The sequence below is a fragment of the Microtus ochrogaster genome, unplaced genomic scaffold (genome assembly GCF_000317375.1).
Source record: "Microtus ochrogaster isolate Prairie Vole_2 unplaced genomic scaffold, MicOch1.0 UNK3, whole genome shotgun sequence".
NCBI lineage: Eukaryota > Metazoa > Chordata > Mammalia > Rodentia > Cricetidae > Microtus > Microtus ochrogaster.
In genome coordinates this window covers 3,240,556-3,256,242 of record NW_004949101.1, presented here as the reverse complement: position 1 = coordinate 3,256,242, position 15,687 = coordinate 3,240,556, and the positions used below count along the sequence as shown (strand labels likewise).

The 15,687-nt window shown below is 46.9% G+C and overlaps 1 protein-coding gene across 1 annotated transcript in view; it reads left to right on the top strand.

Moving 5' to 3' along the window:
• Slc24a3 (solute carrier family 24 member 3) overlaps window positions 1-15,687 on the top strand; it is a 482,375-nt gene that overhangs the window by 350,872 nt on the left and 115,816 nt on the right. The window contains exons 4-6 of the mRNA XM_005365499.3: window positions 2,871-2,945; window positions 8,592-8,676; window positions 9,054-9,157. Coding sequence (XP_005365556.1) covers window positions 2,871-2,945; window positions 8,592-8,676; window positions 9,054-9,157 — 264 coding nt within the window. The remainder of the gene's footprint in view (window positions 1-2,870; window positions 2,946-8,591; window positions 8,677-9,053; window positions 9,158-15,687) is intronic.

The window sequence follows — 15,687 nt, the reverse complement described above, 5'->3', positions numbered from 1 at the left end:
CATAAAGTGCCCCAGAACAGGCAAGGCACCTCCTCTTGGGCTTCATAGCATTCCCTGATGTGCTTTGTCATAGCATGATTGACAGTGGGTCCCCCCACCTTGCCTCACCCTTTCTTGTGAACCAAAATTAGTGTGGCTTTCCATAGTCATCACCCTCGAAATCACTGAGAGCTTGGCAGCTCTGTTCATTTCTCATCCCAGCCCGAGCATGGGTGTTACAATATTGGATGGAGGTTCTTGCCTTGAAACGAGATCAATACTTAATATGGGAACATGCTCTTACTGAGAGGGCGTATGGACTTCTAAGCAGCACCAGCTGCTTCAGTGAGCTGACTGTATCAGTGATAGACAGCTTATTTAGGTCTTGGTTAATCCACAGATGTGTTGCTCTGTATTTCAATTACTTAATTTGGATGTCCTCTCAAGGATAATGTTAAAACCTGCATGTCACTGGATCAGCCAAGACACACAAGAGAAGGTTGGAGTCTATTACAGTTTGGAGATGTATTTCTGGCAGATCCAGAGTAATGTAAAATACAGCATTCATTTTCTTGTTTGACATATTCAAAAATGCCATGGGCAAATGATTTTATGTAGATTATGAATATATCAAGTAATAAAAAAATTATATTAGAGACTTCTCTGGGTACACTCTTCCTGGCCTTCTCAGAGGTTAGCAAAGTATAAAAAAAAATTAGCTCTAAAATTTCCTACCACCTACACAAATCACACAAGAAATGCAAATTTAGGGTGAAAGGGGGGAAATGTGGCTAATGATTATAAAATACAGGTAGATTGATTCTAAAGAAGAAACATAGCTGTTACCTTGACAGCATGGCCAATTCATATGCAAATGTACTCGTGTATGTGAGTTGGTCCACACAATCACCTACAGAAGTTTAACAAAAGAGAGACTGTCATTTTGAACATTTCCATAGACCAGTGGCGTGGAGATGCATTTTCTGATCACTGAATGTACATTCACATAGTCTCTCTTGACAGCATTGCTCCGAATGATGACTCACAGCCGATCTGCCCATGCCCTGTGGTGTGTTTTGCTGGGTGTTGATAATCTAGTAGAGTCTGCAGTTTAGGACACATCATCTTTGTGCTTGTGTGTGACATTTCCACAGAATGGAGCGTTACATTGTGCTTGAGAATCTCCCTGTCCTGTGGGAGAGAGCAAACACATACGCATGGAAAGAAGTCAAGTGCATACAAAGGGACGCAGGGGACGAAATTAGTGCACTGGCCAAGAGTCAAAAAGCCTGAGATCATTTCTAGCTAGGACTGCAGCAGGAGGCCCCAGGACAGAAAGCTGTGAGCAACAAAAACTCCACTAGCAGGCTGAGTGCAAAAGGAAAGCATTGGCTCATGAAATTCGAACGTCCACTTGGTTTCAAACTGAGCTATGACAAGTGTTCACAGGATGTTGTTAGGTGTGCATGTGTGCGTGCATGCGTGTGTGTGTGTGTGTGTACATATGTACCTGTTGCATTTTTTGATTCAGCTTCTTAATGTATCATTATCAGGCTCTCTTCTGTATGACTGCGACCTCTGGAAGCTACAGGCTTGAGGGGTATTTATACTCTCTATTAATCTCTTGGCCCCTTAAACAAGCTCCCCGCCCACTTATCACTTTGTGACAAGAAATGGCATGTTCTGGTAGCTGGCCTCGGTCTTATGCTTGTGCCCTGTGGTAGTAGTAATCAATGGGAAAATATGCTAGAGGACAGCCATGAATCTACTCACAAAGATGCTGGAAATTGAGCAGGTACCAGCAAACACTTTAAGCTACAAATACTGGAAAATTCTAAAGCCAACTGCACCAGCAATGCTGCTGGTATGCTATGAAGTTCAGAGTCACTATGGGCTCTAATGCCATACGACCCGTGACTCCATGGTGGCACTGAGGACTCTGCTGCTTCCCAGCTCTAAGAACCCCTTATGACCTGTGCACAGCTAGCAGCAGAGGGTGAGAAAGTTGGTAACTCTTTCCTTTCATCTGATTGGATGAGCTTAAGTCACATGCCTACCTCTAAACCAATAGCCACCACTACTAGGAATACTACACGATGACTGGGCAATCAGTAATCCTGGAGAAAGGGCGGGACACTTTCTATCTGAGACACTACGGATATGTGATGGTGCTAGGGTCCCCTGAAGAAGCGAGAGCTGTGTGTTGGGTGGTCAACACTGGAATCCAACTAAATGTTCATTGCTTCGAGGTGGTGCCTTGAATAAGAAAAAGGACCACCTCTGGCTAGAAGGTGAGATTCTAGGGATGTTCTAGTGATAGCTGACCACATGTGGAAGCAAGTTTGCACAGAGACTAGGTAGTAAGTAAGCTCACTGGGATGTGGTCAGCTAATCCTGCTTTCAGATCAGCCTTGGGGTGACTCCTGAGGACGTAATTACAAGAGGAAGTTTATATCCTCAAGAACTTCTGGTGATAGAAACTGGCAGCAGACTAATAGAGTGAACGTATAACTTACCAGAATAAAAAAAAAAAAGTCAAGATAGGAGGGTATAAAGAAAAAGGTGGGCAGGGAGTCAGGTGGGTATCTGAAAGCCTATCTGAGAGAAAGGATGTTCCAAGTAGAAGCAGCAGCAAGTGCAAAGGCCCTGAAGCTGGTGCCCACCATCTTCTTGGAGCTTAAGAAGGGGAATAAGAGGCAATGAGTGGGTAGAGAGGTCAAAGATGAAGCTAAAGACAGGCCACAAGTCTTTTAGGAATTGCAGAGACTTTGTACTTACTCTGAATAAGATGTTAAATGTATGCTAACAGGGGATATTAATTGGAGAAGACAATGATCCAGCCCTTTCCCCTTGCCTCTGCCTGATTCTTAAGTCTTTCTCCTTTCTTCCAGGCCATGTATATGTTCTACGCTCTCGCCATCGTGTGTGATGACTTCTTCGTCCCGTCCTTGGAAAAGATCTGTGAGGTATGTGGGGGCACATTCCCGGTGTTTGTGGGGGGCTGATATGAGGACTCTGTCCTGCCATGTTCTGGCCTCTTCTCTGCAATCCTGACTCAAATGTAAGCACCCGCAGCCTGGGAGAGAAAGACAGTGCTAGCTAGCTCAGTCTGCATGGCATTTGATAACCCAGGGGATGGTCTGACTTTAACCCACTGTTAGTGGGGATACTTCCAGAATGTTCTGCAGCAACATAATTTGTGGATGCTCCAGAGTGTAAAATGTATATCGTAAGGGGTAGTGTTTGCAAGCAACCTGCACACATCCTCCTGTGTACTTTACGACGGTGATGTAAATCCTGTGGAGACAGATGTGGCACTGGGTCGTTTAGGGGGAAAGGACAAGCTCAAAGCTGTGTTCCTTGCAGATGCAAATATTTTTTTTCAAATAATTCTGGTCCCCTGGCTGTTAAACCCACAGTTGACACCCCAGGCATAAGGGGGGTCATACTTTGTGTTTTGCTCCTCCACATTTTTGTTTTCAATTCTGCTGCTTCTTGCTCCCTACCCTTTCCACTGCCTTCCTTCCCTTTGTTTCTTCCCTCTGGGATCCTGTTAGGGTAGGGAGCTACCACCACTACATGCTTCCCTCACGCTTCACTCTCTGTTTCTACTCTGGGTGGAGGCCTGGCAGGTGCTGGGGCAAGAGAACTGGGTGAAAATCATTACACATTATTCATATTAACACAACCACTGCCGGGCTGTGAAGAGCAGACTCAAAAAAAAAAATATTCAGGGGTCAACAAGACCACTCAGTAGAGTCAGTAAAAGTACTTGCCACCAAGCCTGACTACCTGAGTTCAACCCTCAGGCCTCATATGATGGAAGCAGAAAATCGTGTCCAGCAAGTTGTCCCCTGGCCTCCACATGTGTGCCCTGGCATCTTCACCTGCACATAGGCATGCACACACGTGGGAGCACACACAAGTACATGCACATGCAATGTACACACACAAACACATGCAATAAAATAAACCTAAAAAGGCTTCTTCAATGTTCACCCTACCTAGAAAGCTCTCATTTTTTTGCCGGTTTCATCCTGCTGTCTGTCCTGAAATGTCTCTTTCTTACATGCAAGCTTTGCGATTTTTTTTTTATGTACTGTGTTTAATTCATTATCTGAGTTTTCAGAAGGCAGTCTCCCAGACATGTGTCCTACCTGCAAATCCAGTAGCCATCAAGCCCTGTGGCCCCTTCTTGCTCCATCCACAACACCTGATTCAGTAGATCCCAAAGACCAATGGAGAAGGCATTCAGAATCTATATTTCTAATCAGGTCTTGGGTAATGCTGAGGATGCTAGTCTGCAAGTCTCACTTGGAAGATTACTGACCTAGGCAGTTTCTTCCAAACTCTGGACATTTCTTCTCTTTTGTGTTTAGTAATGAACAGTCATTGCACAGTATCTCTGGATAGGTCATAGGCGTGTGTTCCTCTCTGCGGTGACAGTAGATTACGGAAATGAGGGTGGTGTCTGGAATGCACCGTTCTCTAGTGCGGATGCGATTGTCACAGTGATGCAGCCCAGGAACAGGCTCGTCTTATGTCAAAGCCAAGGGTGCGTTCAGCCCTGTAGTGGCGGCGTTCAGCCCTGTAGTGGGAGCGTTCAGCCCTGTAGTGGGGGTATTCAGCCCTGTAGTGGGGGCGTTCAGCCCTGTAGTGGGGGCGTTCAGCCCTGTAGTGGGGGCGTTCAGCCCTGTAGTGGGAGCGTTCAGTCCTGTAGTGGGGGTATTCAGCCCTGTAGTGGCGGCGTTCAGCCCTGTAGTGGGGGCATTTGTGATCCCTCAGTCAATCTATGCAGATTGGCTCCAAATCCTTGACTGTTCAGCTCTCTTCTGAAAGTCGTGGAGGACTGTCATGTTTTGAGTAACTCTAGACTGTGCCTAGTACAATGTCGGAGTTACGTAAATATCTGTGGAGTATGCTTTTCAGAGAGAACTGATAAAGAAAAAGCTGGTGTATGTCTAGTAAGAATACACGTTTGTATTGTTTTTGTTCGCTGAGTACTTTCCATCCCCGATTAGTTGAGTCAGTAGTCGAGGATACAGAAGACCCACTTACCATCAGTCAGTACTTTATTCTTATGCAAAGCAAAATTATTCTGCCTCTTTCCATGTGACCTGTTTGTTGTTAATAGCAGAGGTATTTAATATGTCCTATTAATATAAATACAGATATCAGCTTGGGCCCTCCATTGAGGAAACCCACAGAAACTTTGAGAGCATGCATGTCTTTCTAGGAAAAAAAAAAGCAATCAAACACTAGCAGAGCAGAAGACAGTGGAGTGTGCCTTTAACAAAAAAGCTAAGAAGGAAAGAAGATGTCTAATGGGATAAAGATGCTGTTTTTCCTGGGTCCCCAGGGTGCAGGAAACTGGCTGTGTTGCTAAGGCAGTGTGACTGTGGCCATCCCCTAACCATGTCTTAAACTCTGCCAGGTGACCACAGTCAGCTTCTCTCTAGGAATCAAGAAACCGAGGTTCAGAGACTTAGAGTATCCTGCCCCAAGTCACACAGCCGTTTAAGAGTGGAGTCATGATCTGAGCCTATGTCAGTCTGAGCTTACCGCTGGGTCACCGTCATACCTGTTGCAATTCCGCAACAATGTCTATCAGGTATCCTCAGAACAGGCTCCACCTCTAAGATCCACAGCTGTCTAGGAAGGAACAAAGCAGATGAGGTGCCTCCATTCCCAGAATGCTCCCTGTTCCCAACCAAATCCAGCTTTAGAGGCAAAATAAGTTACAAGAAGCATGCCAGGCCACATGCCGGTCTCCATGCGTACAGCTCCATGGACTTAAAGGCATGCTGATTGCTGAGAAAATGGCCTGTCTGTAGGATGAGGATAGAGTTTGTATCTCCTTGGAGGTCCCAGGTTTATGTCTCTGAGAACCTCATACTCAAATGTCCCTGAATCTCCCTTCTTTCACAGGATGGGGGCCATGATGAAGGACCACCCATGATGGCCTGGCAGGACTTCCTAGCCTGGGACTTTTCATACAATCTTTGTTCCCCTAATCTCTTCATAGAGAGGTGACACTGTGTGCTCGGTGCTTGCCCCCAGACTAACTCTGGCGCTGAACGGAGATGCTCAGAGGGGATGTTATTTGGACTTTGGTAAAGAAAAAAAAATGATTCTAGAAAGAAATCCACATTACTCAATAAATCATAGCTGAGGCAGAGGGGAGGGGTTCCAGCTTGAGTCAGGAAAATTGTTGGGCAGGGAGAAGAAAGGAATGCCAATATGATGACCCAGAATGCCAGCAACAGGTCAGGTAAGTCACCAAATCTTGGCTAAGACGTTACATCATGGAACATACAAAGGTGTTAGAATGTGGAGAAGTCCTTTGTGTGCCAAAGATAGACACTGTGATTCTGCTACACCAAAACAAACAGGGGAGGGGATGTTTCAGAGACTCAGCAAGTGGAGGAACGTGGCATTCCTGGAGACCTTAGGTTGGTTAGAGCTTATGCACAAATGAGGACTGAATGTCAAGAGTAGGAAGGCTTTAGGGCCATGTGAAAGTTGCAGAAGCTGCAGTGGGGCCGCCTGGGCTGTGGAAAAGGGGCAGGCCCTGCTTCAAGTACCGTAAACACTGAACTAGGCTCTGTGCCCGCCTAGCTATGTGCCCAGCTTGCAGACCACTGATAAAATGAAACGTCCACCTTCTGTATGCAGGTTCCACATCCGAGCATTCAGCCTTGGATCAAACATTTCTTTTAAGTTTCATCAGTATAGAACAGATGCAAACTTTCCTCCATATCATTATACCCTGGATAATACAGTAGTTTATGTGGCCTTGACCTTGTATTAGGAATTGTGAGCAATGTAGGGGTGATTTGCAATATATGGGAGAATGTATATGTTATATGCAAACACTACACTGTTTTATATGAAACTTGAATAGGGCTTGGATTTGAGTATCTGGGTCCTGCAGGGAAGGAGGCATTCCTGGAACTAATCCCTATTGATCTCAAAGGCTGATTGTATTCACAGAGGGTTGCATGAATCTGGTAGGGATTTGGCGCAGAGAGAAGGGAGCAAGTGATGGATGCTACCATGGTACCAGGGCAGGGCTATATGGAGGGAAGGCCCAAAGGTCTGGAGGAGAGTTCTTGGTGACAGAGCATTTCAGGAAAAGACAGAGACTGCCTGAGCCACTGAACCTAAATGGGAACCACAGGACCTGTTGTTCACAGGGAGCCCAGGGTGTTCAGCTGTGGTCAGGGAACGCAGGAATTATTCTCTGCTCAGAATGAAGCTAAGGAAGACTCTCTCCACCCCTCCCTCTCATATAGTAACTAGCAATGCAGAGCCAAGAGGGCTTTGTGACTAGTGATTCTCAGAGTCCAGCGAGGCATTGCCAGATCAGAGTGGATTAGGCATGAAGGAGGGAGAGAAAGAAAGAGATCTAGAAGCAAGAGAGAAACCAGACATAAGGCCAAGCTTCATAAGCAACCATGAAAACCAGCCAGTAGAGCTCGGGAGGGAAGTGCGGTAACTCAGGTCTTTCTAGGGAGCGGAGCTTCCTAGATTCCTGGTTCCGGTGTCAAGTTGGCTTCTGGCCATCCCCACCCACTGAGACTCAAGTGCCCAGGACTTCCCCACCAGCCACAGCTTTTAGTGGTGAAGTACCATCTCAGAGTCTCTTCAGTACCCCTGTGAGCCATAACTGTGAGTACAGAGCCAAGGAACCCAGGGTCCCAAAGAGACTCCTTTCAGAGACTCCTCCGAGGCCATACTGCCTCTCTGTGGCCAAGCAGAGAAGTGCAGCCACCTGTACCACCGAGAACAAGAAGGGGCTGGCATTGGAAACTGGAATTCTCTGCCCTGACGCCAGAAGGGAACCGGGTGCTTATCAACAGCCAGCAGCTTACTTTCTGACATATGGTGGAATGCCAGAAAGCTAAACATACCAGCCAGCCACCAACGTGCATTCGTCTTGGGTTCCTGAGAACCAGCTTCTGCCTTAATACACAGGGTGACTTGAGGAATGAGAAGTGTCCCAAAGATTTGGGGCTGCACCATTTTCGATTCAATCTCAAGGCGTCTCTTCTGCTGTGACACCCGGAGTTTGAAGGTCAAGGGTTGGGACTGAGCTTCAGGAGAGTTATTCCTGAGGCACAGTTACAGGCTTGAAAGGGGGCCACTGTGAGCTTGAGGTAGCCGAAGCTCTGCAGTGGCCATGGTCTTTGCATGCTGATCTAGATTATATACATCTCTTCTAGCATCTGAGTGTCTTCCAACAGCTAGGGAGCAGAGCAGAGCTGCCATCAGAAAGAATATGACCACCCACCATGCCCACGCTGTTCCTAACCCCACTCCACTCTCCTGGCCATTGGCACAACAGCCCCTGGGTGCATTTGGGTTGTGGACCCCAAATCTTCTATAGAGCCTTCTGGCTAATGAAGTCTTGTAAGCTGCTGATTCTGCAGGTGACGTTGGTGAGCAGATTGCAGAAACCGCCAATCTCTGAATGGAGGACCGTGCAAGGGACTGAACCCCGCCCCTGGGTCCCTCTGAAGTCCCAGAGCTTAGGACCTGGGGAGTCACAGTCACGTGTATGCCCAGGTAAAATCCCAACTCACCTGTCTTGTTTTTGTTCCTGCACACAGCGCCTCCACCTCAGTGAAGATGTGGCAGGAGCCACATTCATGGCGGCAGGCAGCTCAGCCCCAGAGCTGTTCACATCGGTCATAGGTAGGTAATACTAGACGGATATCTCCCCCCTTCCCTCCGTGAGAGAAAAGGACTGTGGGGAAGAAGGCCCTCGGATTTGGGTTGTCTGCCATTAACAAAAAAAAAATGAAGTTCACAGACCCCCCCCCCCAAGCAGAGCATCTCACTTTGCTGTGTTCATTCAATAATTCTCCTGCGTGTGAACTTGTCCTTGACCCAGAGCCAGTGCTAAGGGGAAGCTAAGGGACAGTCTCCCCTCTGGGCTCCAAAGCTCCTCCCAATGGCTAGCTACTTCCTGTGGATCCTGAGCATAGTCTGGAAGAAGGAAATGTCCTTCAGGTTCTCCTTGGACTGCAGCTAGACCACTGCAACCAGGCGGGTTTGGGTCTGTGTTTCAGGAGTGTTCATCACCAAAGGTGACGTGGGAGTCGGTACCATCGTGGGCTCTGCTGTGTTCAACATCCTGTGTATCATTGGTGTCTGCGGGCTCTTTGCCGGGCAGGTAAGACTGATGGCTTCTTTGTGGTGGCGGTACGTGACACATGAGGAAGATGGAGATCTAGAGCTGAGGCAGGAGACTGTCGTGCTGCAATTCACCCACATGGGGTCCTTGGGCAGTGTGATCGAAGCTATCCATCAGGCACCTGAAGCCACTGTTATCTGGTTTCCAGACTGATGGAAAATAGGCTTTCCAGCTCCACGTAGGAAATTAACCAGCCTGACAGTGTTAACTGCGAACGTGAGAATGTGACACCCACCCCCAGTTTGAGAGCTACAGGTCTGCACTAGAATGAGCTAAACTCGTTTCCAATGTGATGGTTGCCTCCAAGGAAATGAGATAAATGAGAAAGAGGGAGAAGAAATGAGACCATTTGTTTCTGCTTAAAGAAGTCATAGTTACGCAGTTCAGGGTGCCGCCTTTCTTCCTACCGCTGGAACTTCTGTAGTCTAGAGGGGCCTCGGAGTCCTGAGTTAAGCAAAGGAGACTGTTCTAATGCCAGGGGTACATTTTGAATAGTCTCAGGAATTTGTTCAGAACTCACCAGAGTGTGACGCTACTGGGCAGCCAGGGTCAGAGCCTAAAGGTTCACGGGGGCCTGCAGCTTCCCTGTGACTCTTATATCCTGGCTTCCTCAGAGAAATGGCCATCAGAAATGGCATCCTCTGTTCTCTGCCTCAACAGCCAAGACTCAGTATCTCCTAGAAAACCCTGTTTCTGATATTCCAGAGGGACCTGGTAATGCACTTCACCTGATCAGGAACCAACACAAGGAACCCCAGTGTGATCTGTGCCATGCCCTGCTGGAAGTGGCTGGATGGTATAAAGGGCTAGACAAATACTGGGGTCCTTCACCCTCCAGTCTCTCAGAAGCTGCTGAGGATGCCATGATGTTTGCCCCTCACATCTACACTCAGGAGTTCCCACAGAATTCACCCCTATGCTCCATGGCCCACTTTTACTGCCACCATTTCTGTGCCAACCCATTTGTCCAGCCGGCCCACTTGTATTTGTTCCTTCCAAGTGACAGGCAGAAGGAACACCTCGATCTTGTCAGGCGTCAGCTCCAGGGCTCCCCGGGGCCCTGGGCTCCTCCTCTCCAGAGGCTCCTGGGCAGGTGCTTTGCTCGTGAAGATTGAGGTCTGTCCCACTCACTAGATTGAATATGTTCTGCTTTCTCCATGACCCGTTGTGTTAAATGTAATGAGTTCGCCCTGTAGCGTTCTTGAATTCGCCGCCGAAAGCACACGCCGCGTGCCTGCCTTCACTCCTGTCCCTCTCCCCTGCCTGACCGTCCGACTCGCCACTGCCTTCCAGAGATGAGTAGTCACACCAGCGGAAGCTGCTGCTGTTCGCACTTTCTTAATTAGCATCGTCACCGTTGGCTGTATGATTATTAGCCCGGCCGTTATTAGTGTTGTCATGAGTTCATTAGTCATGTGTACCTGCAGCTTGATTCGGAAGCAAGCCCGAAGGGGAGGAGGTAATGGAAGGAAATGAAACAAATGCCTGGGTGGCGTCGACTCAGTGCCACACAGCTAATTACTTACAAAATGACTGCCGCGTGTTTGTGGCGTGTGATTCATCAGCAGCGCCACCCGTCACAAGCTTGGCGAGAACTTGAGAACTTGAGAACTTGAGCGTCACAAGCTCATGGCCGAGGCACAGGTTGTTGGCATCCGTCTTTCTCCCTCCTTGGGGTCTTGGCTGGCTGGTCTCACAGGCCCCTGTGACTGGAAGGAAGTAACAACCAGAGTTGTTCCTGGAAGCAGCCACCAGGGTGAACCTAGATGCACCCTTCCTTTTATAAAAACAAAATTTTTGTTTGTTTGTTTCTTTAGCCTGTGCCGACTTGGAGATTTCCAAAGCCATCCACACTGGCCTAGTATGTGGATTCCCTCACGTCTTTGCAGAAGACATGGAATTGTATTTGGGGAGGAGCATGGGCCAGATAATCAGATTGACCTGGGATTGCATGCTTGCTCTGCTGCTTGCTAGCTGAGTGATTTTGGAGAAGTCATTTTAGCTACTGGAGTCTAATCCTTCTCATCTATAGAGTGGGTATAAGCATGCCTACTTCTGAGCGTTACCATGGCGATGAAATCTATCGTGTTTGACATTCATAATAGTACTTGGTCTGCAAGGATAGTCAAAGCAAGTTAGACACTTTTATCAACTCTTGGTAGACTCATCCCGAGGTCCCCACTGCCAGATTCCATCCTAGGTCCCTGGGAAGGTTTGGCCACTCAGCTGATGGACTGTTTGACAAGGGTGTCTGTGGCTCCTGTCAAAGACTTGGTGAGGGAGCATCAAGGTCAGGAAGAGGGTCTTGTAAATGAGAACGAAATGGTATATTAACATTATGAGGTCAGAGGACTAGTGCTTGGTCCCAGGCGGTCTCATGAGTGGCGGAAAAGAGCAGTCGTTGGGAAGTAAGTGTTGCCTAGCCTCACTGGGGGGGGACGGGGGGGGGGGACACTCCCAGACTGCAAAGCTGGTGTCCTGGGATGTCACAACAAAGGACAGGAATTGGGAAATGAGTGATTAGTAAATCTAATCATGGGTATCACTTGGCATTATTATTTATATCATTCTGCACTTTCTCCTGGCTGGGAGAATTACAGCGAGCACCCATGGGCCTCTCTAATACGGTTCAGTTTAAAGGGCAGTGCATGAGGAAGTCTGTCACCCATCTAAAGCTAAAAGTAATTAAACTGTAAGGTTCGAGCTCCTGCCTCAATTAGGGTCTTGATGGATTCCGTGTAATTGAATGGCTGCTGTATTAGCAGTTTACAAACATACCCGATACCTTGTGTTTGCCTGAGGTGCTTTGCGGAGTTTTTATGGGACAGGAGGAAATTGCCTCTCAGAAAGTAGGCTTGGAAAGAGGTTCTGGGTGTCCCACAAGACATTTACAGAGCTGTGGTCCTCTCAGTTTGTCCTTAAGAACAAAGAACGACAATGAGGTGAAACCATCCAGGTCTTGACGCAACCTTCTAATATATTTTACATATTGCATTAAAAAGATTTCATGCCAATTTTATAAAACAACGTGCTTAAATCCCACCATTCGGAGCATGTTGAGCTTCGAGTACATAACCGCAAACAGAGAGTAAACAGTTTAACTGCAGCCCAGATTAAGACTTTCATATTCTGGTTATTGCAGGCTGGCAGATGGCTCTGGTTTGTTATAAAAGCTCCCACATTGGCTCCTGGCATCCTTATGATGTCCCTGATGTTCTTTGGCGAGGTCCATCTAATCTTGGCTACGTTTGCCTTTCTCCAAATAGCACCCTGCCTGAGCTGGCTCGTTTACGCAAAACGGAGCTGCACCAAGAGGTTAGGCATCCCAGCTGAAGCTTGCCCTCATTTAAATATCCCCAGAAGAAGACTTCAGGCAAGGAGTCAAGGGCAAGTAGTTAATTTGAAAGGTTGCCCCAAGGAACACTAGCAAGACATTAAGGACATGAGGCAGGGAAGAGAAAGCCATAGACAAAAGCATTGATGAGCAAGTTAACACTACCAGCCCCTGGGATTTGTTCATCAGTGGGGGCTGGTTTACAGGTGTGTGGTGATCTCACATAAGAGGCAAGAGCGCTGGGGTACTTACTCACCAACTTCCACATCCATTCCATAGGACTCTGGGTAAGAACCATGAATCCCTCAGCATGGAATGCTGTTGGGTAGCCAGTCAGGGTGGACCTTGGGACCCAGAGAAAACCCAAGGCAGAGGGATGCAAAGTTTGCCTACTGGAAGGAACTGAAAAGGTGGAGAAATGCAAATGGGCCCATAGACCAAGACCAAGGCTTCAGTGTCAGCCAGATGGATAGACGCCATTTTCAACTCCACTGATGGATGCAATTGTGAGGACCAGGTGACTATTTAGAAAGTATAGATATGGATTCGTCATGGTACAATGCTTGCCTAGTGTGTGTGAGGCTTTGATCCCTAGCACTACATACATACATACATACATACATACATACATACATACATATATATGTATTTTAAAGCTTTTAAAATATTATTATTTTCTATTTTCCAAAAGTGACTGATTCCACTTTTAAGTATATCAGTTTTGTATGAATTTACTAAAACTATGATTCTCATAATATAATTGGTAGGTTTACATAAAGCCAGAAAAATCTGAGGATTTACCAAGGTATAATATTCATACAGTGCTATGTGTACATTACATAATGTTTTAAAAAAACATTCTTTTTAATATGTCAATGTGTGCTATTCCTCATGTATCTTTGTCATTTTGGACCATGTTGTATAAATAATACTGTTTTTGCATGGGTGGATGGATGGATGTGTGTGCATGTGTGTGTAGTGTGTATGTGTGTTTGTGTGGGTGTGTACACATGTGTGTGTGGAAGCCAGTGGTCAACATCATGGGTCACAGTCATCCTCCACCTCCTTGTCTCTCTGAACCCGGAGCCAATTACTCAGCGGGGACTGTCTGCCTCTGCTCTCCCACTGCCGAGGTTACAGATGGGCCCTGCCATACCCAGTGACTCCCCAGATTCGGGTCGGTATGCTTGTGAGGAAGTCCTATATCAGCCATGCTGTTTCATTGCCCAAATAATAAGGTATTGAAAGGAAACCCGATATACACCACATGTGTTGCAACCTCTGGAGAGAAAAGTACAAATTAACAGTGACTCTGATAGTTAATTTTGCCCCGGGTCATAGCTTCATTAAATAGAAAACCTTTCTTTTAAAACTGCAATTTTCACAACTCATATTAAAAGCCATGATAGGAAGTGGAGGGAGTAGCTACTATTAATGAACTTATTCAGACACCATGCACAGCAATGGTCTGTTAGCATTTGTACAGATGTACCCACTGAGTTTTAAGGTGCAGGCTAGAACTATCCTCATCAACGGGCTAGGAAATGGACCCTAGAGAGTTGGGAAAAGGGGTCTGCTGAGGTAGTTAAAACTAGAGCAGACATATCTACTGACTTCATAATCCATATGAGAAGCCGCTGATTATAAAACCTCTGCATAGAGCTATAGCACTCTCATTATTAAGCTGAGATTTTGTGTGTCCTTTAGAAGTTTGGGGTGTGGGAGTTGGAACCGTGCAAGGAATGGTCATATCAACAAGGTAGTGGTGTCCCAAATGGATGATGGGTGCACTCAGCGCAACGAAGGTGCATCTAGAAGCTTCTCTCATAATCCAAAAAGCATCTTCCACATCTCAGTAATGGCGATTCGAGCAGATGGACATAACGGAAGACTCGTGGGTCTCCTGTATACATTAATTCCTAGGTTATTGCTCTCCAGATAAAACTGAATACATCTATCAAGTACGTTCCAATTCTTGGAATCAATTCAGATCCCCAAGTTGGTTAGGGACTATGAAAAGTGAGAATGAAAACCACACACCACCAGTTCCAAATCCGGGATTGGAGGTCAACTATCCACTGTAAATAAGGAAGTGATGGGACAAGAATGAACTGGAGTGACCCCTGGAAACCTAAGGATTGAGGATTTCCCCGGGGCAGGATACACTCGTGTTTGGTACTGTCAGAAGCAAGAAAGCAGCGTGTATGGTGCAGAGATGGACCTGAGCAAGAGTTGACCCAGGAAGCAGTCAGTCTTTATCGCCTGGGAAAGCAGAGGTTCTCCTGCAGCTCTTGCAGGCTGCCTGCATCAGGAGACAGATTGCAGATCCAGTCCAATTAGATGAGATGAGTGACTTAAACTGCCAAAGCCCCATCTTCAGGCTCAGCTCCACTCATCCCAGTGGAGGCTCTGGAGGACAGGGAGCTCCGGCATGAGCAGATAGGATGCCCCCGTCCCGTAGCAGGTGTGTTCCAGGAGTGTTTTCTTTCTAATCCTGGTGGTAGCAACTCCCTGGATATTCCCATGTCCTGAAATCAGTCCCACGTGCACATTAAGTGCAGAGGCTTTTGGTTTCTGGTGACGAAATACCAAGTTTACCTACATTATAAGTAAAGAGAATCCAGTGATGTCTCTAAAACTACACAGGAACGTGTAGGGTTTGACCAAGGCCCTATCCCCATTGTTGTCCTCTTGCCTCTCATCACCTCTGTCCTTGTCAGATTAGTTTTCTTTGATGGAAAAAAAAAGGCTATAGCTGTTTCAGGCCTCATATACACATACCACATGGGTCGAGAGAGGAAAAAAGGAAATGTCTCCTTGTCCACACTGCTGTCCAGCCCCTACTTAATATCATCAAACAAAAAATATGGATGGGCCCATCAGATTTGACCAACTGTTCTGACTAGAGTTACCAGATTAGCTTAAGTTAGCAAGAACTACCCACCGATGCCTTCTCTCTAGAGATAAGAATCTGATCTACTCCACCCTTCAGGTCCCCCTTGTCACTCAGTACAGAGTCAGAGATGAACTGACTGAGCCTGCCCTGGTTCTCAACCTGTCTCACTGATTTCCTTTCCTGGCCTGGTCTCACACAGTGCTGCCACTGGCATTTAGATGAACATATGCTGTCATCTTGGTGTGTGTGTGTGTGTGTGTGTGTGTGTGTGTGTGTGTG